Source organism: Enhydra lutris, unplaced genomic scaffold, assembly GCF_002288905.1.
Source record: "Enhydra lutris kenyoni isolate GAN:26980312 unplaced genomic scaffold, ASM228890v2 scaffoldscaffold72, whole genome shotgun sequence".
NCBI classification, from domain to species: Eukaryota; Metazoa; Chordata; class Mammalia; order Carnivora; family Mustelidae; genus Enhydra; species Enhydra lutris.
The window spans coordinates 3,973,973-4,001,511 of NW_019154156.1; the positions used below are offsets into that span (position 1 = coordinate 3,973,973).

General features: G+C 37.8%; 1 protein-coding gene across 3 annotated transcripts in view; it reads right to left on the reverse strand.

Moving 5' to 3' along the window:
* LOC111159979 (inositol 1,4,5-trisphosphate receptor type 2) overlaps positions 1-27,539 on the reverse strand; it is a 490,010-nt gene that overhangs the window by 56,791 nt on the left and 405,680 nt on the right. For all 3 annotated transcript variants that reach the window (XM_022522705.1, XM_022522706.1, XM_022522707.1), the window contains exons 49-53: positions 26,273-26,448; positions 17,877-18,041; positions 14,374-14,569; positions 10,513-10,605; positions 6-136 (exon numbers count right to left, since the gene is read on the reverse strand). In XM_022522705.1, the coding sequence (XP_022378413.1) occupies positions 6-136; positions 10,513-10,605; positions 14,374-14,569; positions 17,877-18,041; positions 26,273-26,448 (761 nt within the window). The remainder of the gene's footprint in view (positions 1-5; positions 137-10,512; positions 10,606-14,373; positions 14,570-17,876; positions 18,042-26,272; positions 26,449-27,539) is intronic.

A 27,539-nucleotide genomic window follows, 5' to 3' on the forward strand; every position in this document is an offset into this window, starting at 1 on the left:
CTTACATCTTTCGATGGCCTCCTGAGAACGTCTCCCACACCACCGCCATTCCGAAGGCCCTGGTTCAGGACAGTGACGATACACATGAGGAGAGTGTCACATGTCCTTTCAATTCCATCCTCATACTCTTCATCAGCTGTAAAAACACACGAGTTAAACCAGGCAGAAAACTCCTGTTTTTTTTTTTTTAAAGACTTTATTTATTTATTTGAGAGACAGTGAGAGAGAGCATGAGTGAGGAGAAGGTCAGAGAGAGAAGCAGACTCCCCGTGGAGCTGGGAACCTGATGCAGGACTTGATCCCAGGACTCTGGGATCATGACCTGAGCCGAAGGCAGTCGTCCAACCAACTGAGCCACCCAGGCATCCCAGAAAACTCCTGTTTTAAATATGCTCCTGTCTACATCCAAAGAGCCATTCCTTTATAACTGTGTCATGACACAATGTTTTGAAGCACATAATACATATTCGACTTGTAGTAGCCCATGACTGACACAGGCTGAGAAGCCCACACACTAGTATTTTGAAATATTTGTTTTCTTCCAAGAGTGAAAAATGGCAGAACGGAAAGGACAATATATAAGAAAGCTCGTCTGCCCGGTGCATTGTTGTAGCGCAGGGAGATTGTGGTAAGACCTCAGGAAGAGAGTCCACTCACCCAGGAAGCAAAGATACTGCAAGAAAAAGAGCACGCACAAGGAAGCTAGATGGGCGTGGCTCCAAATTCTACTCTGTCCCATAACTGAGACTTGAGCAGTCACTTGACCTCACTATACTCATCTGTAAAATGGGGAGTTATAATTAAGGATGAAACCCTTCAGAAGATTATATTTAGGATATGTGAAACATTGCACAGAGATTAGCAAACACATGGTAGGTGCTTAAAAATTTACGGCAGATATTCTCTCATTTGGTTAAGCATCTAAGCTCTTTTAATGATGCGCATTGAGCAATGACAAGAAGAACAATATATTTATGTGAACAGTTTATGTGAATGTACTTATGTGAAAATATTTAGGGTGAAACAAGGAGACAGAAAAGATATAATGTGACAAAAAAATTCCTGCCCTTATTTGGTTTATAGGTAAACTTGGTAATAATTCCCCAGTCATTTAAAATAGTGAAAAGTTCATATTATATTAGAATCGGGATTTCTAGAGCACCTGGGTGGCTCAGCTGGTTGAGTGTCCAACTCTTGGTTTCGGCTCAGGTCATGATCTCAGGGTCATGAGATGGAGCCCCACATCAGACTCTGCATTCAGTGTGGAGTCTGTTGAGATGTTCCCCACCCCCTACTCCCTTGCTCTCTGCTCCTCCCCCACTTTGCAAACACCTTCTCTCTCTAAAATAAAAAAATAAGTAAAATCTTAAAAAAAAAATAAAGAATCAGGATTTCCTAAAATTGGTAAGTGAGTAGAAATGTGTTTTTCTTGTTACAAGGTCAGAGAACCGTAGTGGTGTCGAATTTTGAAATTGTGTAACCATGGGCGCAAATATGAAAACAACCAAAGGGGGGGGAAAAGAAAAGAAAAGAAACAGTCTAATTTTGTCTACATGATCCACGACCAACTGCCTGTTTGGTACTTTGTTACAAAAAGGAGGCTGATTTTCCTCTTGTGAACTGACTTTATTTTAACTTCACATGGATGGGAGGATCCTGATATTTTCACTTTATTCAGAGCGGTTTCTTTTTAAAACATAAATATATACCTCAAGAGGAGGGCGGAAGTCAGAGATGGGCAAGCATGAAGTTGCAGCATCAAAGCTAGCGGCCGAGGCTGTGCAGACACTTACCTTAGAGGTGAGCCTCAAGGCACATTCTGATTTAGAAAGTAGAGGAAATAAAGGTGCCTTGGGAGGAGGGACAAATGGGGAAGAGGTGAGGCTTGTGGGGGCAGCACAGCAGAGGAGACAAGGCAGGCAGAGAAAGCTCACTCTGCAACATGCTAGTTAGGCTCCCGACACCCGAAGGTGCGTTCTAACATGGTGGCTAGGAAGAACATGAAGAAAGCTGGTTAGAAATGCGTAGGGCCACCTGGGTGGCTCAGTCAGTTGAGCAGCAGCCTTCGCCTCAGGTCATGATCCCAGGATCCTGGGATTGAGCCCTACATCCGGCTCCCTGCTCAGTGGAGAGCCTGCCTTTCCCTTTCCCTCTCCCTGTGCCTGCTGCTCTGCCCACTTGTGCTCTCTCTCTCTGTCAAATATAAATAAAATCTTAAAAAAAAAAAAAAAAAGAAATACATAAGAGAATTAAAGGCATTCTTACAGAGAAATATGGTTTTTGGTAATGAGGTCATAGGGAATAGGTCTTTATGCTACTTAGCCATGGTTAGACGTTCAGTCAAAGCAATCTCATATCTAGTGGCAGGATCTGCATTCATATATTCAATCAGCAACTACCTGGTCACGTCACCTAAATGTTTACTAAAGACTTAATTATGTGCCAGGTTCATCAGCACATAGAAGCCACACAAAAGTCCTCCATCTTGCCCTAAGAATTTAAAAATGAGGTTGCTCATTCGTTAACAGGTGAGCTAGTAGAATCCACACACAATTCATGTGATTAGTCATTGAGAAGTAAAACAGATGGGCTATGAATATATAAAGGAGAGTATAGACTTTCCGTGTGGCACGTACACAGCGGGAGAAAATGCCCAGGTCAGGTCAGTAACAGCAACCAACCAGTCAGCGCACTCTGTAAGAATCGGGGCGTCAGCCATGCTTGTTTTCTACAGGAGTCTCCATGAGTTTGGTGAATAAGGCTCTATTGTCCAGAGATGGATTTACTTGCAATACATTAAGCCAAGTTCCCAGGCCTGCAGCCTAAAAGCCAGGCCCTGAGTTATAGTAAATTCAACTAAGCAAATGCCACCTTGTGGAGACCTACCTACATAACCAGCTGGCCTTCCCCATGCCAAACCTGCATAATCACACTGTCTCCACAGACCCAGGACAAGGTGCTAGGTATACAGGTGGGAAGAGGGAAGTGTGGCAGCCCCTAGGAGATTTATGGTTTCCTAGGGAAGTTTGGTCAGCTGTTGAACAAAAGCAATGCCCTATCCCAGGATACTATGCGCCCAGGACAGTGTGTGTCTCGTGGATGGGGGCACATCAGGAACAGAATCTTGAAGGAGGTGGCGCCTGAGGTGAATATGGAAAGAGACGCATGCCTGGCCAGTAATATCAGCAAAGTAAGACATTCTAGGCAGAGAAAAGAGGATGAGCGAAGGCATTTGAGGAACTGCAGGTGCATTAGAATGACTAGGCCTTTGGTGCCTGCAGACAAGTGTGAGAAGAGAAACAGGGAGGGAGCTGTTTATTATGGAGAGACTCATAGTCCCAGCTAAAGAGCTTGAACTTTATCCTGAAAGCCAAGGGGAGTCGCTAGAGAACTTCAAACAGGAGCAAGGTGGTTTGTCACCTAGCTAATGAAACAGTATGAGATAAAACATTTACTTAAATACAAGACAAATTAACATGTGATTATAGCCACAGAAGTGGGGCAAAGAGATCAGAATAGAGAGAGAACATTTAATACTAGGGATAATGAGTGGGGAGTACCTCTAATGTAGACTCTGACTTTTGTCTTGAATAGTCAATGGATTAAAACATCAGTGGAGAGGCATTGCCATGGTAGGGCCAGTGAGCAAGTTCTTTTCTTATACGATGAATATCAAATAAGCCAGCATGTAAAAGAGTGGAAATTAAGCTGGGGAGATAAACTGGGAGATCTGTGCGGGTCTGGGTTTTCTTTGGCAGGCAATGGAGCATCATGAAAATCTCGAGTTGGGGGTAGGAGAGGAAATATTCAAAGCAGTGATTTCTGATGAGTAATCTGGGGGTGATACAGTAGGTGAATGGAAGAGGAGAGAATGACTGGAGGTACAAAGACCACTTAGGAGGCATAATGTGTGATGAGCCTCAATCAGGCTCATCACACATTTCCATGAGAATGGAAAGGATGGATGAACAGGAGCCGGCAGGACGCTAGGCCTGAGGGAGAAGGCCGTGTTATACATCCTGCTGGAGCTTCTGGCCAGAGCTGACTCAGGAATGGAGGGTCCCATGAGGCCACAGATATGGGCAACTGAGGAGGAGGAGCTGGGTGCTGTGATGAAGACAAGGAAAGAATACCAGATGACTGGAGGACGAGAAGGTGAGAAGACATTTTTAAAGCTAGAGAGCACAAGAGAGCTAGGAGAGTACTGTGATCCAAAATTCAGGAAGAAAATAATGTAAAGATGGAGAAGATGCCAAAAAAAAAAAAAAAATGTAACCATTACGGGAAGAGTCAAAACCCATAAGAAGCAAGAAAAGGTGTCTGGAGTGAACATTCAGGTCTTCAGGAAACGACAGGAATATGGCCAATAGTGAAACAGAAGATGGTTGGTGCAAAAGGAGAGAGTTCAGGCCACTTGTTATATCTGAAACTCTGGTCCTGAAAAGGAGGAGACCAGTTTGTGTGGGTGGGTAACAAGAGTGCAGAAGGTGGTTCAAACTGAGGAAGCAAGGAGGTTTCAGGTACAAGAACAAATAATGGGCTAGCAAATAGTGGCAAGGCAGTAACGATGAAATCAGGTGGTTGTATTTATTTTTTATTTTTTTAGATTTTTTAAAAAATTTATTTATTTGACAGACAGACATCACAAGTAGGCAGATAGGCAGGCAGAGAGAGAGAGAGAGAGGAGGAGGAAGCAGGCTCCCTGCTGAGCAGAGAGCCCGATGTGGGGCTCGATCCCAGGACCCTGGGATCATGACCTGAGCTGAAGGCAGAGGCTTTAACCCACTGAGCCACCCAGGTGCCCCCAAATCAGGTGGTTTTAAAAGGGGTGAGAGGGGTGTGCCTGGATGGGTCAGTTGGTTTGAGCATTAAGACCCTTGGTTTCCGCTCAGGTCACGATTTCAGGGTTGTGAGATCTGAGCCCTGCCCGCCAGGCTCTACACTCAGCAGAGTCTGCTTGAGATTTTCTCTCTCTAAATAAATCTTTAAAAAAAAAAAAGAAGAAGAAGAAGTGAGAGTGCATGCTTGCGTACAGGCGAAAGGAAAGAATTGAATTAGTGGAAATAGATGTGCAATGTGGATGCATTTTAAAAACTAAATATAATACATGTAACGAACTTAGAACATCATTTGGCACATAAGGGTAACAAATCTAGGGGTCAAAATTATCATTATTACTGAGAGATGACTATAAAATCTTATGGAAAATTAAAGTTCTAACATAGCCACCTTTATACTTGAACAAGAGGAGACTAAATTACCCTCATTTTCAATTGAGTATTAGTAAAATAAAGTACCTTTCTTAATTCATACAGAAATTAAAGTGTTTTATATAAAGAAAGGGATAAAATATATATTCTGTTGGCTGTGGTCTGAGGTGTTGGCCTATACATTTTTTCGAGTATTGGACATGCTTGAATAAGAGTATTTAATAATGCTATTTTTCTGCTTTAATAATTAAAGTACCCATTTTTTTTTTATGATTTCTTAGAAACAACAGATGGCTCAGATGGCCACTGAGATATAGCTGAAAGTCTGAGTGCAATTGAAAACCTCTTGTTTGTTAGTTTTAAACTTTAATTCTAATCGATTCATTATGGAAATTCTTTTTTTTTTTTTTTTAAATGTTAACTAGAAAGAGAAATTTAAAATGCTGGGCACCCTGTGGGAAGCCAAAACATAGAGCGGCATCAAGGCTGATCAGTTTCAGCTACTCATCAGTCTTTCTTATTAAAGTAAAATACCAAAACATATTAAATCTGAATTGCTCATACATGTGAGAAATCTGTGCACTTCCTCCCTCTTCTGTACAAATGACCCTTACTTAGAAAATAATCATAATGATATTTTGTAAATTGCCTTAAAACAGGCCTCACTTTTGTAGAAAGTCTGTTTTTAATTTTTTTTTTTTTTTTGGTTTTTCTTTGATAAGTGATTATATTTGTCTAAGAAGTCAGGTAGGTCTGCAGCAAATAAAATAAAAGTTCTTTTTATTTTTTTTCTCTGCCACAGTTGGTTGCCCGTTACCCTGTGAATGAATGTGCAGCTGCTGGGACAGTGACCCTATCAGCATCCACTGGAGCTTCCTCGGGGACCAGCTGCTGGGCTTCCCAATCACCACAAGGCTTGTTATTCTGCTCCTGTGTATGGGTCTGGGCCTTTTGTAATGAGGACCTGCTGTCCACAAGGTAACAAACCAAGGGCCGTCACAAACGCACACTAGGGTTTGCAAATTAAAATTTAATTCTGGTCTTAGACATGGACAAGTTATTTTTAAACCTAAGCGACCCATGCTGCACAACAAACACCAGGTTCTAGCTTTTCCTCTACCTTTGCGGTTAAATGCTATGTGTGGCCGAGATTTAAAGGTGGCAAGGGCTAGAAGATCAAATCTGTGGAATTCTCAGTCAGATGAATTTTACCACTTACTGTAACAAATGCAAAAAAGGGCACAGAGGAAAGAGTAGGTACATTAATAACAGGCATTCCTGTAGTTTCAAAACGCTGATTTAGAAATGACCCCAGATGGTGTGAAGCCACTGTCATCGGCTCTGGCTCCCAACAGTGTCCCTGCCACACCTCCAGCACTGACATTCCCCTACTATCCTCTTCTTCCTTCTCTGGAAGATTTACTATAAAATCATACCCGCCTTCCCCTACTCCTAGCTCAGGTAAAGCCTAAAAACATGGAGATGTTGCTCCAGGGGTAATAAGCCTGGAAGAATTATCCCCATCTGTCCATAGAGAAAAGGGAAGTTCTGTTCCTTGTGTAATAAATCAGGTGAGAAATGTGTTGTAGAGGCTTTCATGAGAAACCTTTTATGAGTTTGTAATCAGAGTTATAAACCAATATCCGAACAGACTTCGTGATGGGACGAAGTTTCTCAGCATCAACACTATTGACATTATGGACTGGAGAGTTCTTCGTTGAGGGGGGCTGTCCTGTGCATTGGAGGGAGCTTAGCAGTCCCCCTAGCCTCTAGTCACTACATGCCAGAAACATTCCTCCCAGAGCTGTGACAACCAAAAATGTCTTCAGGCATGGTCAAACGTCTTGAGGTGGGAGAATGGCAGGGAGGGCCAGGGGGAGTGGATCAACACCCATTGAGAAATACATAATTAAGAATATTTATGTCTAAAGAATTGCCTTTAGAGGATAGCATGCATACAGAAAAGTCACCCAAGCATTCTAGTTGAAAGGCAATTTGATAGGCAGAATTTTAACAATCTAATTTTTGGTTAGGGAAGAAAAAAATGTACAGAGATTAATCCTTTAGCTAGAAGACACTAAGACTTAGAAGACTAGAGAACAGGCCTTGGAATCAGAGATCTAGATTATTCTGCTAGCAATGTGATCTTACTTAAAGTTTGTGTCCTTTGGTGTTTTTACCCATAATGTGAGGATAATTAATAGTATCTATCTATCCTTGACATGCCTCAGGGCCCTTACTCATGCTGGTCCCTGTGTCTGGCATGGTGTGACTGAATCCTCATGCTCTAAGTCTCAGTTTAAATAATCCCTCCTCAGAAAGGCCTTTCTGTTTGCTCTGCCTACAGCCAAGCTCTCTTGTGATTATAGATCATAGCACCGCTGGTCGTATTCACCACATTTTATAACTTTTTGTGTCTCCCCCCACCCTACTATTTTATAAAGTTCCCCAGGGCTATGTTTGTCTACTCAATACTACGTCCTGAACACCCAGCATGGGGGCAGGCCAACATTTTTTAAAATGTTAAGGTCAAACTGTCAAAATTAGTGATAGCACATAAAACAATGACAGCAGACTGCCTGGCTGATTAGCAAAAACGGTTGTATAGAGCCTAAGATTTATAAGATTGCACAGAGTGAGGCCGCCACATCCTGGGATATGCTCACACCACATATGACTGGAAAGATCTCACTCCAGAAGAAGAGGCTCTGACAGTGACCTCACTTCGCTTTAATACAAAGGAAATAATTCTAAGGTAATTTTCAGAGATAGAAGAGTAAGGCAGGAACACAGTCACAATATCTTCGGGACCGTGCTATTAGAACATTCCCGCTAAGGAGAAAGTACATTTTTTTAAAACCTATTATTTTTCACACTCTGTTAAGGAAAAAGAGTGTGCAATTGAAAAGAAGATAACAAGTACTGGAGACAAAAAAACTGAACTTCCAGGTGGCCAAAGGATCCTAAGAGCTATTTAATTTTACCCAGCTACTAAAATGATAGCCAAGTTTTTGCTGTGGTATTTTTTAAAATCCTAAATAATAACAGGAGAGGAGCATGTGTAGACCTGAATTTGAGATTGTGACAGATTCAGCAAGCTGCTGACAAATGAGCTAGATGCTGTTCCCCAAGACAATATACCAAAATGGATCATTCAAAGGATAGTGTGGGAAGAAGGTGGGATCAAGGGAAGCCAGTAGGGGTTCACACTAACCTCAGACTGGAGATGTGACAGACACTGTGTATCTGGGCTTTGGCAAGGAGGCTCTGAGGAGTCTCGTGATTTTTTTTAAAGATGGAGAAGCATGGGCTAACTGATCATTTATTTAAGACAGAGATCTCTGTGGCTGGAGAATTGCATGGAACATGACTATGTCGGTCTGAAAGCATATTTCTAGAAACAAGCTAAAGAATTTGTCCTTAGCACTGTCCTGTGCAACATTCCTAGCAGCTTTAATGAAAATTTTCCAGAGCAGAGGCTGGTAATATTTTTCTTTCTCATGAGCCAGAGAGGAAATGTTTTAGGCTTTGTGGGTGACATAAGTCTCCATGGCATCTTTTTCCTTAAAGAAAAGACTTTTTCAAAAGGTTACAACTAGTCTTACCCAGAGGGCTCTACAAAAACAGGTGGCAAGTCACATTTCCGTGTGGGCCGTCGTTTGCCAATTCCTGTTCTGTAGCTTATCAGCTCGAGGATGACATAGAGAGAGTAAACATATTGCTTTATAGAATCAGGATCCGTGAAGATACCACGAACCCCGTGGCATGTGAGAACAGGAAGTGGCTTGAAACCTAGAGATCACCTAGTCCAAGAAACCCCTCATCAATCCCCAGGACAAGCTGGGATGGCCTTGGATTCTTACTTGGCAGAAATACATAAAAATGAATGCATCGTTTTATATTTGAAATCCCAAACTCCTAATTACATGAGTATGGGACAGGCAATTATGGCTTGACAGCTGAACCAGGGAAGAAAGGCATTTTAGCCGAGTCAGCCACATATGGGTCAAGGGTATGGTGTGATTCCAAATTCCACTATCCAGAATATGATAACTCCACTCAGCTTCTTGCCCTGGAGTGTGACATCAAGAGTCACTGCTAGACTGTGTGAGGAAGGCTGCAGAAATTGGAGCTGTTTAAAGTGGAGGATGCACGGAACAGAATTATAGAAATTGCAGAGCACAGTAAAGCTACACAAGCAAGGAATGAGCTGGTTTGTCGTATGGGAGCCTGCACTGGCTAGCCAGGCTTTAGTGGGGGAAGAAGTCTTTGAGACAGCTGTTCTCAGTTCTTAGAGCTGCTGGGACTTTGGGATGGAATGTGCATGTATGTATTTCTCCCTTTAGGTCATAAAGCATGAAAGATTTTGTTTGTAGAAGGCATGATACATTTTTCCTAGTGCAGCAATCCAACTCTCAAGGAAAAAGGCAGCTTGGGAAAGACCACCCTTTCACTACTATCAGACGAATGTGCTCCCAGATGGAAACAGAGGACTCCAGACCTACACTGGCCTTATTTACTTTTCCATCCCTCGTCTTCCCCAAGTCCAATTTTGCCATTCCTAGATGTAACACAGACTAAAGCCACTCTGTCTTAATATATAAAACTCTTGAAATATTTAAAGATATATACTCTCTAAATCATTGCTGCTTCTGGAAAGAGATCACTAATTCCTTCTACAGCTCATTAAATTTCACATACGCCATAGTTTCCAAACCATTGAGAACAATTTAGAGTTTAAAAAATTCTTTTTATGAGCACGGTTCCGTTTGCTCCTTTGGAAACAGAGAAAGTATCATATTCTCTCTGTCTCTCTGTCTGCTCTCTCTCTCTCCATCCCTCTCTGGGCAAACCATCTGAACGAGATCCAGGAAATTTGCATAACGTATCTAAGACAGACAGCTAGAAAGTGGAAAGCCCAGGATTACACCAAGCCTTTTGAGTTCTAAGCCCGTGCATTTCCTGATTCTTTGTTCAAGGCTGTATAATTAGAAGGGTCTCCATGTGGCATGGGTTTGCAATATAGTTACAGTATTTTTAGCAGCAGTCCCACAGAGTAAATCTGATAAATTCTCATGAATAGAAATAATATAAGGAATGGGGTGGGGATGCAAAATAACAGATACAGGAATCCTTTCTCTAGGCTGAAACTTTTGGGTCCTTTTACCTAAATGCCGTGATTCTATTTCAACCCACCATGAAATTCTTAGAGCAACTCCTTTAGCAGTAATAACATTTCCCAAAAAAAAACCATTACTGCAAAGTACCAAGTTAGTACTGTTCTGGGGCCCTTTTCACAGACCTGTATTTGAAGCCGGTATTGTGGGTGAGCAGCTGTCCTTTTCACATGTTTCCATCGTTGAAGTTAAAGTCATAGTAGGAACTTCATTACTACCTGAGAACACACAAATCAGAATATGGTATAGAGACAAATATGCAAATGACAAGCAAAGAACATACGTTTATAAAGGCACATAAATCAAAGGCACTACCACTCCAATGTAGCTGTGCTTCTGAAGTCTTCTTTAGTAAGTTGGTTTGGAACTCTGAACACAGTTTTGTGTATGGAAGCAATTTTATAAATAGAGAATAGGTTCACAGGCCAATCCACTATAAGCTTCTTATATCTTTATTAATAATAATGTAGACCTTAACCACCATGTGTAACAATGTTTTGATGGCCAAGTGCATTCACGGATCAGACCTGGGATGCCAGGAACACACTTCCCCCAAAGCAGTTGGTGTCCCCTGAGCTCCAAGCCACTGGTCAGTCCCTATAGCAGGTCGAGACTTGCCCGTCATGGCAGTTTTAACAGTGAAGTTGGGGGTTTGGGGAGCAGGGTTTAAAAATGTAAGAATCTTTTGTCAGATCCTACTCAGGATCTTTCTTTTCTTCCTTAGTTCCCAGAGATCCACCTGTTTGCTCATGTACCACCTTCTTCCCTGGCCAGAATGGAACAGAAGATAGTAACCTTCCTATCTGGGTGAGCAAAACTTAATAAAACATTTTGTTGCTTTTCTTAGTAACAAATAGAAAGTAAAGAGGTTCCTACCTCTCAAACCAATGTTGCAAACAAAGTCATCAAGGAAAGTCCGTAAGTTGTAGGGACAGGAGTAAGTTCATTTTTATATACAAAGTGGTGAGGAATATTCACGTGCATATGAGAGCAATACCACACCAAGGTTACCCCGATTCTTTGATGAGATGAGGGCAGACATGGCAAAAGGGAGAGCTGGAGTTAGGACACGTGATCGGGAGAAGGACGAGGCAACAGGATTAGGTTGTTTGCCTCGATAGCCCTAGAGCTGAGAGAGACGGAGCCCACTCAGGGAAGGGAGGCCACACATTTGCCACCATCACTTCTTGCCCCCTCACTGGGCCAAACTTGGGGGAAAGGGTGGGTACATCATTTGGTGCTGGAGTGGGTTTCTGGTGGTCAGAGAGAGAGAGAAAGCAAGCGATGGGGTTTCTGAGTGTGTCCTGGTGGCCATTCCCTTACTTTATACTTTCTGATCCATGCGAGGCTCTGATGACGCCTAGCGGAGGCCTTGCAGACCTAACAACTAGGGAATACCAAAGGGCAGAGACAGGATGATACTGGAGTGGCGGGAGTGAAGGACAGTTAATGTTATTCAGTGCATTAGGAGAGAGAAGTGAATTTTAGAAAGAAAACAAAGAATACAAGGCTTTTGGGGGAAGGATCAATCTGAAGGAGACATAGGATTTACATACGGAAAGCGGGGGGGCAATCCCAGATGCAGTTTGTATGACAAAAGGCACAGAGGCTAGCAAAGGCACAGACATGGGAGCAGAGTGACCTGAGCTCCCAGACTGATGTTTAAAACCAAGCCAGGGCAGATCCCAGTGAAGTTTTTGAGTCAATGAGAGACCCAATCAGAACGGTGCTTAGAATGAATGAATCGAGCAGTACAGGCTGAAGAAGAGGGAGCCACAGGAGGTTCCTGCAGTCTTCTGGGTAAGAGGAAACGGGGATGGGAAACTGGAGGGCGGCACTGAGAATGGGGAAGGAGGGACACATGTGAGAAACACTGTGATCTCCACTTGTCAACAGAAACTGCCTCCAGCTCCCTGGGCTTTTTAACCCCGTCAAGTGGCCGCTCTTCCTCTATCGAGTGCCGGTTCCACTGGTCCCAGAGGTAGGATCTGCATTTTCCTCAGTTCCCAATGCCATTTGCAAATTATCCATCCTCCACTCTGAAAGGCGCCTGTGATGCACTGCGATTGGGCTCTGGCACTCTCAACCTCCCCTCCGGTCTCCCGTCTCTTGGCTTTCTGATGACTACTTCCTACTCCCTGAGCAACTGCGGACTTCTGCACTCTAGATGTCACTTGCTAGCCATGTTATTCTTGATAATTTCACTCAACTTTGGGAGTCAATAGCGTTAATACTTGAAAAAATAAACTTAATGCTATTTACCAACTGACATGCTAGATGGCATTACAAATTAAATTAAAAATATTATGAAAGCAAAGGTGCTTTTCCCAGAGAACAGTATCACATTCATTCTCAGCCAATGCAACAAAAATTCTCAATCTTTGAAGAATCAAAGAGTTTAATTTCGTTAAATGTTCTCATAATCAATATTTTGATAGTATTTATGAATGCTTTCTCTTATTTAACAGTTTTTTTATATAAATATGCATATTTTTTATAAAGGTCTTGACAATTTAGGTCTAATGTTGCCCATTTTGTAAGAAAAAAGAGAGAAGATATTTTTGTATATCTAAGAAAAATATATTCATAATGACTCTGCCTTTTTAAATAACACAAAAATACTTACTACTAGATTCATAAAACAATAACTATGGGACACCTTTGGATTCAGGAATCATGACGCTTCAGCTTCAGACTCACCCTGTACTGAATAACTCAATGTGATCATGCCTAGTAAATAACAAATAATTAAAATTGAAGATTTTTGAGAATAGATAGTGTATGATTCACAGATAATTTTGCAAAAGTGGAGTTTTGGAGGCTATTTATAGATAGGAGCTTTTCTTCCAAATATTTACACCTGTAAAACTCTGGAAAAAGTAACATTTAAGGGAGAACAGGAAAGGTAGTGACAAAATATTTCATGTAAATTTGGTCTCAAGTTTAACAGCCGAATCTATGGAGATGATGTTCCTGTTCTGTGCTCTGATCACTTAGACTTAATAATAGCTCTGTATACCATTTAATTATCCCATAGCCTAAGAAAGATACTACCAAATGTCATCAATTTAATAATCAAGAAATGTTTGTTAAAGGCAAGAAAGAATATTGTTAATAAATCACCACTAATTAAATCATACCTTTAAATGTAAGGGCTTGAGGGGAAAGTCATTTTGTGGTTTTCATTCTCATAGGCTACAGAATCATCCAGAGAAACAAGCAGCAAAGTATAGAACTATGATTTGTATCCAGCAAAGCAGGAGAGGAGGAAAAAGAGTAACAAAGAAATTTAACCTGAACAACAAAAGGTAGGCATGGGGGAAGAAGAAACCATTAGAAAAGATGATGAATAAAAATTCAAAGTAAGATGGAAAGAATAAGCCCTCACACCCCAGGAATCACAGTAAGTGTAAATGGGTGATGCTTAACCAATCAGACAACAGAAATAAATGTCATCCAGATATTGTGACAACACATACTGATGAACTCAGCTCCTTAATGACAGTATTCTGAGCATTTTTTCCATATCCAATTTCTTACTACCTGATGGTTTCCAAATCAAAACATTTACTATTTTCAATTCTTTACGTATAATCAATACAACGTACTGTGAACAAACATATATGGAATAATGGTTATGAATGATGCTAGATGTTCTTGGGGGAGACGGGAAAAAGGAGGAAGAGAATCCCAAAGCCATTATCCCTCACTGACGTTGCTGGCCGTGTCGGCATAGAGTCAGCACTGGTGAAATTACTCCCCGAGATGGAGCCCACATGATGCTTCTTAAATCACAATTTTCCTATACCCACTGACAGCGGATGGCGGAAGAACCCTTCACATTCATGAGCTCTCAGTGAATGAGAACACGTTTTCCAAGGAATGAAAGGAAACACCTCCTCCATTAGTGCTCATTTGTAACTCTCCTAAGCTGTGTGTGAGTCGAATCTGCCATGAGAATGGTCTTGTAGCGGGAGCAGCAATACCTGTCACAGGAGTTCTGTTTTTCAGCCGGTCCACCTCCATCGTGAAGTCATCCTTCAGGAAAAGGAACCCAATAATGGAAAACAGGTAGACGAGGATGAGCGCCAGGACGGCAGTTAGAATGATGGAGCGGCCATTCCGCGTGACACTCTTTATGACATTAAGCAGAGTCTCTTCTCTGTACACCAAATCAAAAAGCTACAAAAATAAAACAAGAAAAAAAATGCAGTGGTGCAAAAGCTGAATAAACATAAAAAGTGGTTACGAATACAGATGTAAGCCATTTTGGTTTATCTGTGAAAAAAATAACAACCTGACCGATACCTTAAAAACACACCAAAATGCATGTGTTGTCTACAGTTGGAACACATTAATAAACTGTTTTTCAATAACGATAACTCTAACACAGCACATTATGTGCATCTGTTGGTTTCATAACCAACATAATTTCAATTTTGTACAATACAGAAATAGCATAGCTTCAAATTTGAATTTAGAAAAATTATAATACTGTACTTAACCAGCTTAACTACTTATTCCTTATTTTTAGCCTCACTGATATTCTGCAGTTGTCTCTGCAATACGTAAGATACCTAAAGTGAAAATGCTGAATTATGTCTACCTAAGTGATGAATAATTGACAGAGTCATCAGCCATTATTGTTTAATCAAGGAATTAGGGGTGAAATTGCTAAAACAATTTTATCAGCCTGCTGCAGTAGAAAAGATGGGAAATTTAAAAATATTTGAGAAATGGAAGCACCTTTCCTTACTGAAGCAGTATAGCGAGGGCAAAACCTATTACTTTAGTATGTAATTTTGGAGACAGAAATATAAGCAAAAATATAACACTTTTTTTTTTTTTAAATTTTCACTTCCTTTATTGGGTTATTATCCATCTTGTGTTTAGTAGTAGAAAGTCTCTGCACTAGTTAAGAATGCAGGTATGTGTTTGCTCTCTGGAGTCAACACCAAGAATGATTTTATTTATTGCTATATTATTAAGTTGAAATTATATATTAATTAGCAAGTATATGTCATATTATCAAAAGCTGGTTAAAAGCAATAAGTGAACATTCATTTAAAAAGGCATAAATATCTGTTTGGAAATGAATAGTATTTTAAAAATTGAAATAATTAAGGTTTGTCTCCTGCTATCTGTGGGCAGTGATTAGAATTTCTAAATTAATTGAAGGGATGCATTACCAGTGTCATAGTCCCTGAAGAAACACCAGGGCCTATCCCCTGTTTTACTGAGTTACTTTTTACTCAATTTTACTGAGTACTGAGTTACTTTCCAGTTTAATTCTAGTTTTGCAAATAATTGCTATAAACATATTACCTTGTTTGCTCACCCTAGGAAACTGATATTGTATCAATATCATATGCAAAAAAAAAAAAGTTTAACTATTTTGCTATGTGCTTATCCTTCTGAAGGGAGCAACAACTTCTAGAAACAAAGTCAATATTTCTCAGGACAGACAAATTAATTAATGCAAATTCAACTTCCAAACTATCGACACTGCCTTATTTAACTTACTTAAGCATTTAGTTGATGTAAAAGGAGATTTTTCTTTACTTTAGCTCAACAGTGACTTAAAGAAAAGGCCTGGAAATGGGCTTTAAGTCACTTCTGCGTGGTTTCTAAAAGTTTATAGCTTTCAGGAGCCCCACTGGATTTCTGCTAAAAATGCTTATTTCTGGGTCCCATTCCATACCCAGGAATTGGAATCTTGAGGAGGCAAAAACGTGTAAGACGCTGGACAGATTAATCGTTCTGTTTATTTCTGAAAGGAAAATCTAGAGTGTGGTTTTTACTATTTTGGATAAAGGATTGGTATTTATGGATATAACTAGAAATACATAATCATGTATTTTTTAAAATATAAAACATATTTTTAAAAATATGTTTCAATGCCATTTTGGCATTATGTCCATTGTAATTTTCTCCTAAATCTCTAAGTGTCAAAATGGACAATATCCTTTTCACCAGCAACCCAGTGAACACAAATTAGCATCACTATTGTAAGATTAGAACAATAAAAGATAAGAGGAAAATACAACTGGCAAATAAGGTTAAGTAACATAAACTGAAAGTAACACTATTATCAATAGCTCATATACTAATTCAAATATACCTTTATTTTCTCAGTTGGCTTTCTTTGGAAAAGATTTAATAAATCCTTTCATGTGTTTTTCATATTATCTCTTTAATGAATCTTGATAGTACAAATCTATCATACTAGACCTATGCATTTTCCACACGAGAAGGTTGGAGCACAAAAACATTACAGAATATTATATGTCACAGTCAGGTCAAAGTGCTGAGTATAATGGGACTTCATATATCATGGACATGTTTTTAAAAATGGATTTTTTTTTTTTTTTTTTTTTTTTTTTTTTTTTTTTTTTTTTGCGGTAAATTAGAGCAGAAAGGGAATTCATTTGGATCCCTGGAACAGAAAAAAACTACTTTTGATTGTTGAATCATCTAACTTAACTACCTAAAAGATAACTTTGTATCAGAGCAGAAGGGACAAATCTACTTTTCTCAGGGGCTCTTTCAAGTGCTTGACAAGTAAATGGAAAATCTGCCTCTTTTCCGTCTTCCTGCATGGGTTTGCTAGCTAGGTAACAGGAAAGCAGCAGCCGACGGATTTGTCCCTCGAGAGCCAAGCAGACAGGGTCAGCATAATGTTTCTACATCTTCAACTGAGGTATCAGGAATTATTTTTTTGGGTAGTGGTCTCCACTGCATGTCCATCATGGGTTGGAGATATAAATAAACGGCTCCTATGGCATCATGATATTAACCTGGTAATGCTTTAGGTTTCAAAATGTTATCATGTATTTATATAGCCTCCTCTCCTAGTTTATGGCTATAGATCAGTCTATACGTAGGAAGTAAAACCAATAACCTGGAAAAAAAAAAACCATCTAGAAGAAACGTGAAATTCTACTTAATGAATCAGACATGTGTAGATAAGCTTCACAGCAATGACACGTTAAATATGAAATGGAGATTTCAAACAACTCACTGTCTTTTTGCAAGGTTGGCAGTTTATCCCTCCTTTTCCTTATATGCCATTCTAAAGTCACAATAATATTTGTTGTAAATAAAGTACAATGATTCCAGGGCTAAGAAAATACATCCCCACTTTTTTTCTTCTACACTCTGTTGGACAATCTCTAAACGTAATGGAAAGGAAGGATTTGGCTGAAACCAAAAAATAGCTGCTATATGAAGCCTGGGTCGGGTGGTGGGGTCATTGGTGACTTCTCAGGGAGGAAATAAAAGATTTCCATCGCTGATGTGGGTTCTTAGAGGAAAGGAGGAAAAATAATACTAATGCATGATTTTTCTAGGAAATTCTAAAAATTACATAATTTGTCCTAAATGTCAGGCCCTGCTTAAAAAAAAAAAAAAATCAAAGGAAAAAGCATAAGCAGCAGGAGCATTGTGTTATTTTTTCCAGCAGGGATTGTCCACATGGAGAAGTACTCACCAGGAAGCTATAGAAGAATTCATGGACAAAGAGACCCAGCATGCAAACCAGAACGTACGCCACGTGGTAGAGAAAGGCCATATCCAGGATTACTGCTCGGTAGCCTCGGGTGAAGGTGCCACGATTGCCCACAAAACTCACCAGAAATACGATTTTATTACAAAGCTACAGGGAGAAAAAGATTAGATTTTACTGTCTTATTTATCCCTGAAACTCATGTAAATAGCGGTCATTGACAAAACCTAGTATTCACCAAGTCTGTGGTTTTCTTTTATCTTTTCTTGTCTGGTAACTTTTGGCCTTGCTTACAAATCTGTGTGTATACATAATACACCCGAAAGTTGTAATATTTGCAGTTCCAGGAAAAAAGAGGAGGATGATTAAGGGCCCCAGCTATGTAATTGAGGCAGACCTGAATTTAAACCCTCACTCGCTCACTACTGTTGCACAAGGTCGTGCAGCAGCTGGCCTTGATAATGTCTTTGGAAAAATTAAAGCAAAGGGATTCTGACCCTTATAGAACTCTTCAGGGGATTAAACAATTCATAACGTATATGAAGCACTTAGTACAACGACTCTTTAGATACTACTCATTGTATTTTCCATATTAAAAGTAATAGATGTAATATTTTTATTATACTGGAAATGTAATAAAAAATATCTTTTCAGGAAATATCTATCTTTGATTTTTTTGACCTAGACTTTCTCTACTGAATATTGTTGTAAACAAGTAAGCCATTAAAAGAGATTTTTTGCATTTAAATACATAAAAATACATATATACTTATGTAAGTGGGTTAAAGTAAATAAAATTCATGCATATATTTTCTTTTTTTTTTTTTAAGATTTTTTTGAGAGAGAGAGAGCCCAAGTGGGAGGGGAAGAGGGAGAGGGAGAATCTTGAGCAGACTCTGAGCTGAGCATGGAGCCTGACATGGGGCTCGATCTCATGACCCTGAGAGCAGAACCTGAGCTGAAACCAAGCGTCACATGCTTAACCGACCGTTCCATGCTTAACCAGGCACCCTGCATGCATATATTTTCTAAGCTCTATGTGTGGTAGTTATTCAATAAACATTTTGGAGCTTTTATTACACTTGGTGCTATATATTTATATTAACACTATTTAAAATAGCCTTTTATGGCACAATTTTGGAATATAGAAATGTACACAGAGATTTTTTGGCAATAACAACAACGTGTGCAATGATTTCCAGGGGCACCTGGGTGACTCAGTGGGTTAAACCTCTGCTCAGGTCATGATCCCAGGGTCCTGGAATCGAGCCCCGCATCGGGCTCTCTGCTCAGCAGGGAGTCTGCTTCCTCCTCTCTTTCTCTGCCTGCCTCTCTGCCTACTTGTGATCTCTGTCTGTCAAATAATTAAATAAAATCTTTGTGCAATGATTTCCAAAGAACACAGTTATCAGAAACTTAGTGCCTGATATTTGGTTCTAGAGTCACTGCATTATTTATAAACTGAAGAACTCATTTTGCATCTTAGTCATCATGGAAACAATTACAGATTTCAAATTTCAGTTTTTCTAAAGTGTTCCTGAGTTCTTCAAGTTATCTAGTGGCACCATATTTGTCTTTACATGTCCAACACTAACTTTGGGAAAACATGTTGTCTTTTGCAACAGCATTGATTTTTCATATGTGAAAAGAAACTGCCTTATGGAATGATTGTAAATAATGGGCAGAAGTGAAATTTGAGAGTTCGGAAAAACATTTCCTTCAGCTTCCTGAAGTTAAAATCAATAAATACATGAGAAATGGGTTAACATTGCATGTTGTGAAGATAGCCAACCAAATCAAGAACATGGAAGTTCAAACCTCCTCAATTTTCCCCGTGCTAATTAATGATCCTCTCAGTAATCAGTCTTTTCCATTCTTTCATCATCTTGTGAATAATTTGAATAATGTCAGACAGAAAGTTATACTTCACTATTTAGTTTCATCATCACATATTTAAGTTATTGATTAACATAGCTACAGTATAATGATGCTTTGTGATTGGTAACCAAGAGTAAATTTAATATTATGAAAGGTCTTCATTTCAAAAGCTCAGGAAATATATACAAGGTGCTCAGATTAAGTGTGGTATTTGATAATAAACAACCACGAAAATGGGAAAATACAGAATGTCTAGGTGAAGTAATAGTGTTTTACTCTTTGAATTATTTTAAGTGGCTATTTAAGTTTAAGTTATTTGCTTTCATTCACCCACCATATTCATCAATACAAACTAGAAATAGGAAGTTCTATAAAAATTAAGTTAAAAATTTTAACTTAAGTAAAAAATTAAAATTAAGTAAAAAATTTTAATTTAAAAAAATTTTAATTTTTTACTTAAGTAAAATAATTAAGTAAAAGAAAATTAAGTAAAAAATTTTCAGAAGGATGGATGATATGCTCATGACAAATTGTTCATATGTCGTTTACTGATCTCTGTTTCCCTAAACTGAATTGTAAAAAAATTATGCAGGAAAACTATTTATAGGTCCTACACATTCAGGAAAAGTAATATGTTGAGTTCAAGTTCTCAAAAAAAAGCAATACGTTTCAGTTCTCAAGTAATGTAAAAGGAAGAACACATTTCTCCCTAAAAGGGCCTCTGCCATTTTTGCATAAAAAAATAAAGGTTCGCCTTCTCTATGTAGAGGTTGGTTTTTATTTTCTTTGAACCTTGATCTAGAGCTTGGTGTTGATGGATATATCTCTGTTCTCTTGACTAAGTCTCAAACTAGAATGGAGTTGATATTGGCACTGACATCATCTATTCCTGTAGAGATCAGAAACGAGGAGATTGTCCTTTTGTTTTGAAGTGTTCACACCAAGAAAAAATAAAATCAAGAATAAATGATTTGGGAAGGAAAAAAAGTTTGAACTCTTTTTTCTGCATCATGACCTTGAAATGTATAAATTGTTTTTATACAGCAATTCCATAAAGGTTGGGGATATTTATGGAAATAAACAAGTTACAAAGACTTATTCTCCCTTTTCATGCCCTCACTTGATGTTGTCTAACCAGTCCTTCATTTGTCAATGTCATTATGCAGGCAATCTTTGTTTCTATGGCAAGATCCTTATGGGCAGTGATAAACGGAGAGGAGAGCGTGGGAACTGGGCAAGGTGGCTAAGAGACCAGCCCCTTCTGATTTGGTGTTGAAAAGACTCCAATCAGCATACAAATAGCAAAACAAATGACCATAACTGGCCCACAATATTTTTATCTTTTTCCATCTATTCTTAAAATTGCACTTCATATATGTTTTGTTTTGTTGAGGATGGGGTGAATTATGTGATGGTGGCGGGGGGAAAGTGGGGAGAGGGGTAGGGAAACAATCAATGTAAGCTTTTTGGGCAATCTTTTAGTTATTTATTTTTTATATTTCAAGTTTTTACTTAAATTTTACTTAGTTAACACATAGTGCAATATTAGTTTCAGGAATGGAATTTACTGATTCATCACTTACATAACACCCAGTGCTCATCACAAGTGCCTTCCTTAATGCCCATTACCTATTTAGCCCAGGCCCCTGCCCACCTCCCCTCCAGCAGCCTTTTTTTTTTTTAATAATTTAAAAAATTTTTTTATAAACATATAATGTATTTAGCTCCAGCAGCCTTTTAAAAAGATGATTTACTAGTAGATCGTCTGAAAACAAAAGCAAAATTAATGTTCCTCTGTTAATTAATGTAAAGTGAATCAAATTCATTATTTTTAATTGGGTAAATTAATTGTACAGTACAGTACTGTTTTTATATATACTTCATAATTCATTGATATGTCTTTGCAGGACTTTTAACAGTGCAGTATAATGGAAGGACACTGGACTAGAAATTGTGCCATCGGGGTTCCAGTACTGGCTCTGCCACCCATTGCTTTGGTAAATCCTTCTTGTCTCTATAGGATTTTGCATACTTACTATGTGACTAACTTATTATGTGACTAACATAACATAATAAAAAAAATAATAAAATGCCTGGAAATGAATAATCCGTAAAGTGTCTCAAAGTTCTAGAATTCTATAGGATGTCCTAAAAAAGGGGATCACAGAAATTTATAGCTGCCTTTATGTTATGCTTTTTTTCCTTTTTTTTGGGGGGGGGGTCTCATTTGGTTCTATATTCTGACCAGGAATTCTATCCTGATCTTAATTGTGCCTATGGGAAAACATGACCTATTTTCCAGAAATGAACTATAGCCAGTAAGTAAGTAAGTAAGTAAATAAATACTTTCTAGTATTTCTTGAAAAGAAAAAGTGAATTTATTAAACTACATATTAACTACATTATTGTATTGCTATCAACATCAACCTTATTAAAATTTATGGGATTTCATTAAAAAATCTCCATTTCAGTAGTGTTACATCTTAGGCAGGATAAGGTTCTATGGTCAAAGCATAAGGCAAGATTTTCAGGCCACCATCACCCTGGAAATCTTTTAAATTGCCAACAAAACAGTATAATAAACAAGGGTGGTATAAGATATACTGTTTTTTAATAAATTCAACATTTCTAGTTTTCCCCCAGCACTGAAGCAGTTTCCTGCTACTACAACTGAATATCAGAATTAGTTAGGAGCATTCAGTGACCATATTATATGAAAATAGGGTATGTATGTTTGTGTGTGAGAGAGAGAGAGGTGGGGGGGAAGAGAGAGAAAGAGAATGAATGTTTTGTCTCAGAATATATAATGAATTTGTGTATGTTAAGCGAACATATGGTGGGGCTCAACCTTATAGATTAGCAGTAACATGAGCCCTCCCAGGGAACTACCTGCAGGTAAGTAACTAAGGGCATGACACTATTTAATGTGAACACTGTGGCTTATTGCTAATAGAAAGCTATCTGCTAAACTCCACTTGCCTCTCTCTGCAAAATGGTGAGACCAAGTTTTAGCATAAGGAAACATTTCCACACTACAAATAACTTTAAGAAAGGCAAATAATTTACAAATGCCATTAAATAAATTATACATTTGTAGGCACTACCACAAAGAAAAAACATTGTACATAAGAAGTGTTTAGAAGATATTAAAAGATCTCCCACAGGTATTTACTGCATTATTTATTATGAAAAATATCTAAAAATCTAAACAATAAAAATTAATGGTTAAACAGATCATAAAGTGTCCATGTGACTGGGAATATTATCATTATTAGTGATATAGAAATACTAAGTGATCTAAAGTTTATAAAAAGGGGTGTTTGTATTTGCCAAAATAATATGTTAATTTCCATTGCAATGGAGATGGTGAGAAGAAAACTGTACTGCGTTTTAAGATATGCTTTAAACAAAGAAAAACATCTGAATTTTTGAAACATCTCAAACACTGAGATACCCTTGTGACAAGATGGAGAAATTAGTTGCAATCTAAACAAAACTTTGATTTTTAGAAATGAGTGAAGATGACATAAATGAGGCATCATAATAAACAGAAACTGCTAATACTAGATGCTTGGAACACAGATTGAGCTTTTTTCTTCCACTTGATTCCTTTTCCAGAAAAGCAACTTTCTGACATTACAAAAGACACTGAGTCCGGAAACAAATAACTCTCTGTGAACCGAAATATAAATCCTTTTCTGATTATGATACCGATGTTTCACAATTAAGTAGTACTTCACGTATTAGGTGTTTGAGAAATGGTAGCCTTCGTTGCTATTCTATCATCACTGCCATTGCTCTGCTCTAAACCTTCACACTGATCCTCTAAACCCATCTTCTCAACAACTGTGAGTGCAGACGAGGCTTTAACATCTTCATTTCACTGATGAGAAAAATGAAACTCAGAGGCTCCATTTGCCTATGGTCTAGAATTTGGATTCTCTTTAAGCCTTAACCATCAGGTAGATATTTTCTTTTGTTTTTCCTGCTTCTGATACCTACAATTTTAGCACCTATGGCTTTACCTGTCACACAATGCAAACTTTTAAGTATAAATTAATAAATATATTAAATCCTAAGTTACAAAAAGTGACTGATCTATGTTTTCATTTCACTTTTTCCTTGCCCTCCCCGGGAAATGGTAAGCCACAGACAGTTTTGTAATAAGCTTGTTATGACAAAAGTTAAGGTAGATAATTATTTGTTAAGACATTTCATTAATCTATACAATATCAAAACTACAGACAGAAATGATCCATATCTATACTATCAAACTCATAATTATTCTATCCAATTTGTTTGTTCCAAATTAAAGTTGATTATTTTCTTTGTCAAAATGCCCTGAACTGGCAAATTGTAATATATCATTCCGAGGGGCTGTGCAAATGGATTTTTTATGCTGTGAGAGGTATGAGAGTACCCACAGATTCATACAGTTAATCAGAAAGATACATTTCAATGTATATTTCTTCTCAAGTATAAAACTTGCCTCTTACATGAGTTGTCATTTCCTACAGTGGAACTATTCTCACCACACCAGGCAGAGATTATTTTTTATCCTGTCCCCTAAGGGGGAAAGGAGAAATAACTCCAAATGTTTTTGGTTTCCCCAATAGACATTCGAAATGTTTTTCCTTATCTCTTTATATATTCTAAAATGTTCTGTATAGCAAGAACCACATCCTCTATTTCTTGGTATTTTCAATGCCTATCAGATAACAGAGGCCGAATAAATGCTTGTTATTTCTGAGCCAACACTATTTAGCTATTATTTCTTTTTTTAAATTTTTTTAAAATTTAACTTAATTTTTTTTTCAGTGTCTAGCTATTTTTCCAACTTATCAAACTTGGGATTTCTCCCTCAAACTAATATCTTATTGAGGACCAGCTGCCAGTTTATGAATATTATTTGCTTCCTCAAATAATCTGGCTCAATATTCAATGTATTTTTTATTAATAAGCTGGACTTACCTAACTCAAGTTTTTTAATAGGGTTAGAAAAATTTAGATAAATACATGAAGATTCCTCAGTTAACTTGGTTTCCAAAACATTGAAAGTTCAAGTTTGGTTCATATAAAGAATTTATGAATATTTAAATGCTAGGGATTAAGTGGGAGAAAAATGGAGTTGAGAGTGAGGGAGTGAAGAGGGCAGGATTTTACCTATGGATGTGACAACTTCTGCCCTCAAGAAACTTAAGAATCCTACATTTGGTACTTGACAGAAATCTTTAGTGATAGACCTCTTTGCATGTATAGTACACTTCCCTTTATTAACAGTGATTGAAGATAACTGGTAATTTGGTTGTGTGAATGTTCTAGTTAACTGGGAGTCGTCATTTATATCATGTCAAATTTTCAAAGAAGTATAATATAATAGTGGTCAGAAACACAGACTTGGTCATTCTAGCTCAGCTTTATAATTCTCAAAAGTTTGGCTGGCTATTTCATTTATTCATTTTCAATAAATACTTGCCACGTATTTTATGTACAAGGCACTATAAATGTATAGGAATACAAAGATAATTTTTCACTCATTCTTTCACTCACACATTAGCTAATTTATTAAAGAAAACTCTGTTGGATACCAAAGACATTCCAAGACACGAAACGATCAATCATTATCCTTGAGAACTGTATAATGTAGTAGGGAAGATAAGGCCTATATGCAGATACCAGAATAAAGGACACTATGTTAGAAACCCCATACAAGGTACAGACAGTGCTTTAGGGATTCAGCAGACATATTAGCAGTATTTATTCACTGCCAGGACATTTTTTCTTTCATTAACCTGATGATTTACCCTTCTTTTAATATCCCTTTATGAATATGCCATGTAGAATGCTGTCTAGTCCCTTTAAAATTGTATCTCTTGGGTACATTATTAATATTTGGAATGGTGCTCTGATTACTTATTCTTAACTTACCTAATTGAGGTTTTGAAATATGCTCCCTTGTTCTAATATTTTAAAATTTAGTGAAAAAAATATTAATCTCATCTACGCCTTTCACAAGTTTAGGTGTTTTGTTCACATAAAGAGCCAAATTTCCTATTTTCTCATGTAGCAATCCTTTTTCTTTGGTCATTTTATAAAAGGTACTCACTTTTATAAAAAGTACTCAAAATTCTACTGACTATAATTTAATCTTTCTTGGGTGATTTAGAAGTCACTTTACGATGTTCACAGTGGCTTGGAGTAATTTTTGTCAGTATCTTTGGGTATAGGATACAGAAGGCATTAAAATTGGATTGGATTAAGTTGATTGCAGAACTGGGTCATGCCCCAAATGTCACCTTTTCAAGTGTATCAAAATTTTTACTTGTCATTTTTTCCTTCTCTCTCAAAATTACAAACATACAAATCAAACTCTCGTTAATTTGAATTCACAATAAATAAGAATTTACTATGTACACGTGAATTAAAATATAGAGCTACATTTCTATAGTTAGTACACTTTTTCAAATAATTTACAAAAGGACAAAGCTAAATAAAATACTTACATTAGCTGCACCAAGAAGTATTAACGTAGGCCCAAGACCTATTGTATATATCGACCTGAGCATTATTGACACAAGAAATGGCCGAATACCCACAGGCTTGGAGAAGAAAAACAGCATAGATGTGCAGACAGCGACGGCTATCCAAAGAAGAACGGAGAACAACGGAGAAAGTATACCTGTAAAATGTGGAAGAAGTTTATTTTTACTAAGAACAAAAGTAGAAAATGTTAAAATCTTTGCCACTCTACTTTATATAACATAGCAAGTTCAGCCATAAGACACTGAATTTCATAACAACCCACTCTACACACTGTATATTTAGAGGAAATGTCTCTGAACACATTACTCATTATTGCATTTCCAGAAAGTTTGTGATTATTTTCAGGATGTTTAAATATTCACTAGTTAAAGTAGCTTCCATTAACTCTGAGAATTGTTCATCTTTCTCTCCTATGAGAGTTGTATGTTAAATGCTTCTGCTAGATGTATCTCACTTGGGAACTTTAATTCAAAACTTATGGTTAATGAGTGTAAAATGCATAGTTAAATCATGTGAAACTAAGGGTTTTGTCCCTGAACTCATACCTTGTCTTGTTCTATTGTTATAAAGTTTCTATCTTGCAGATTCTTCTAAAGAATTCAGAATGTAAAATATCCAGTCTTTAATAAAATAGACACAAGCTTTACCTGTTAAAATATACATGTATATAAATGTATGTGATGTATGTATATATGTATGAGTGTGTGTACTGAAAAGCCAACTCAAGCTCTAAAAAACTATTGAGCTTTTAAATCATCAGAAAACAAAACAAAAGTCATCAGAAAACAAAAGCTCCAAATATTCAAAAAATGAACCCAATTGTATCAAAATTTCTTTAGAAATTGACCAAAATTGAAATTTTTATGTGATGTTATTCACCATACAGTACATCATTAGTTTCTAATGCAGAGTTACATGATTCATTGCTTACATATAACACCCAGTGGTCCATGCAATCTGTGCCCCCGTTAATACTCATCACCGGGCTCACCCATCCCCCCAGACTCCCCTCCTCTGAAACTCTCAGTTTGTTGTCCAAAAGAAGTTTAAAAATATATCTCCCTTTTTAAAAAAAAAAAAAAAGTATAATTTACTGATGTTTGCACTGACTATGTAGATTCAAGGAATCCCCTGTTGAAGGTCATGTGGTGCTGTATTTGCAGAAGAAGTAAAGTAAGGGGCCACATTCCTGGGCTGATTAGATCAGCTATAGGACCTCAAACACAT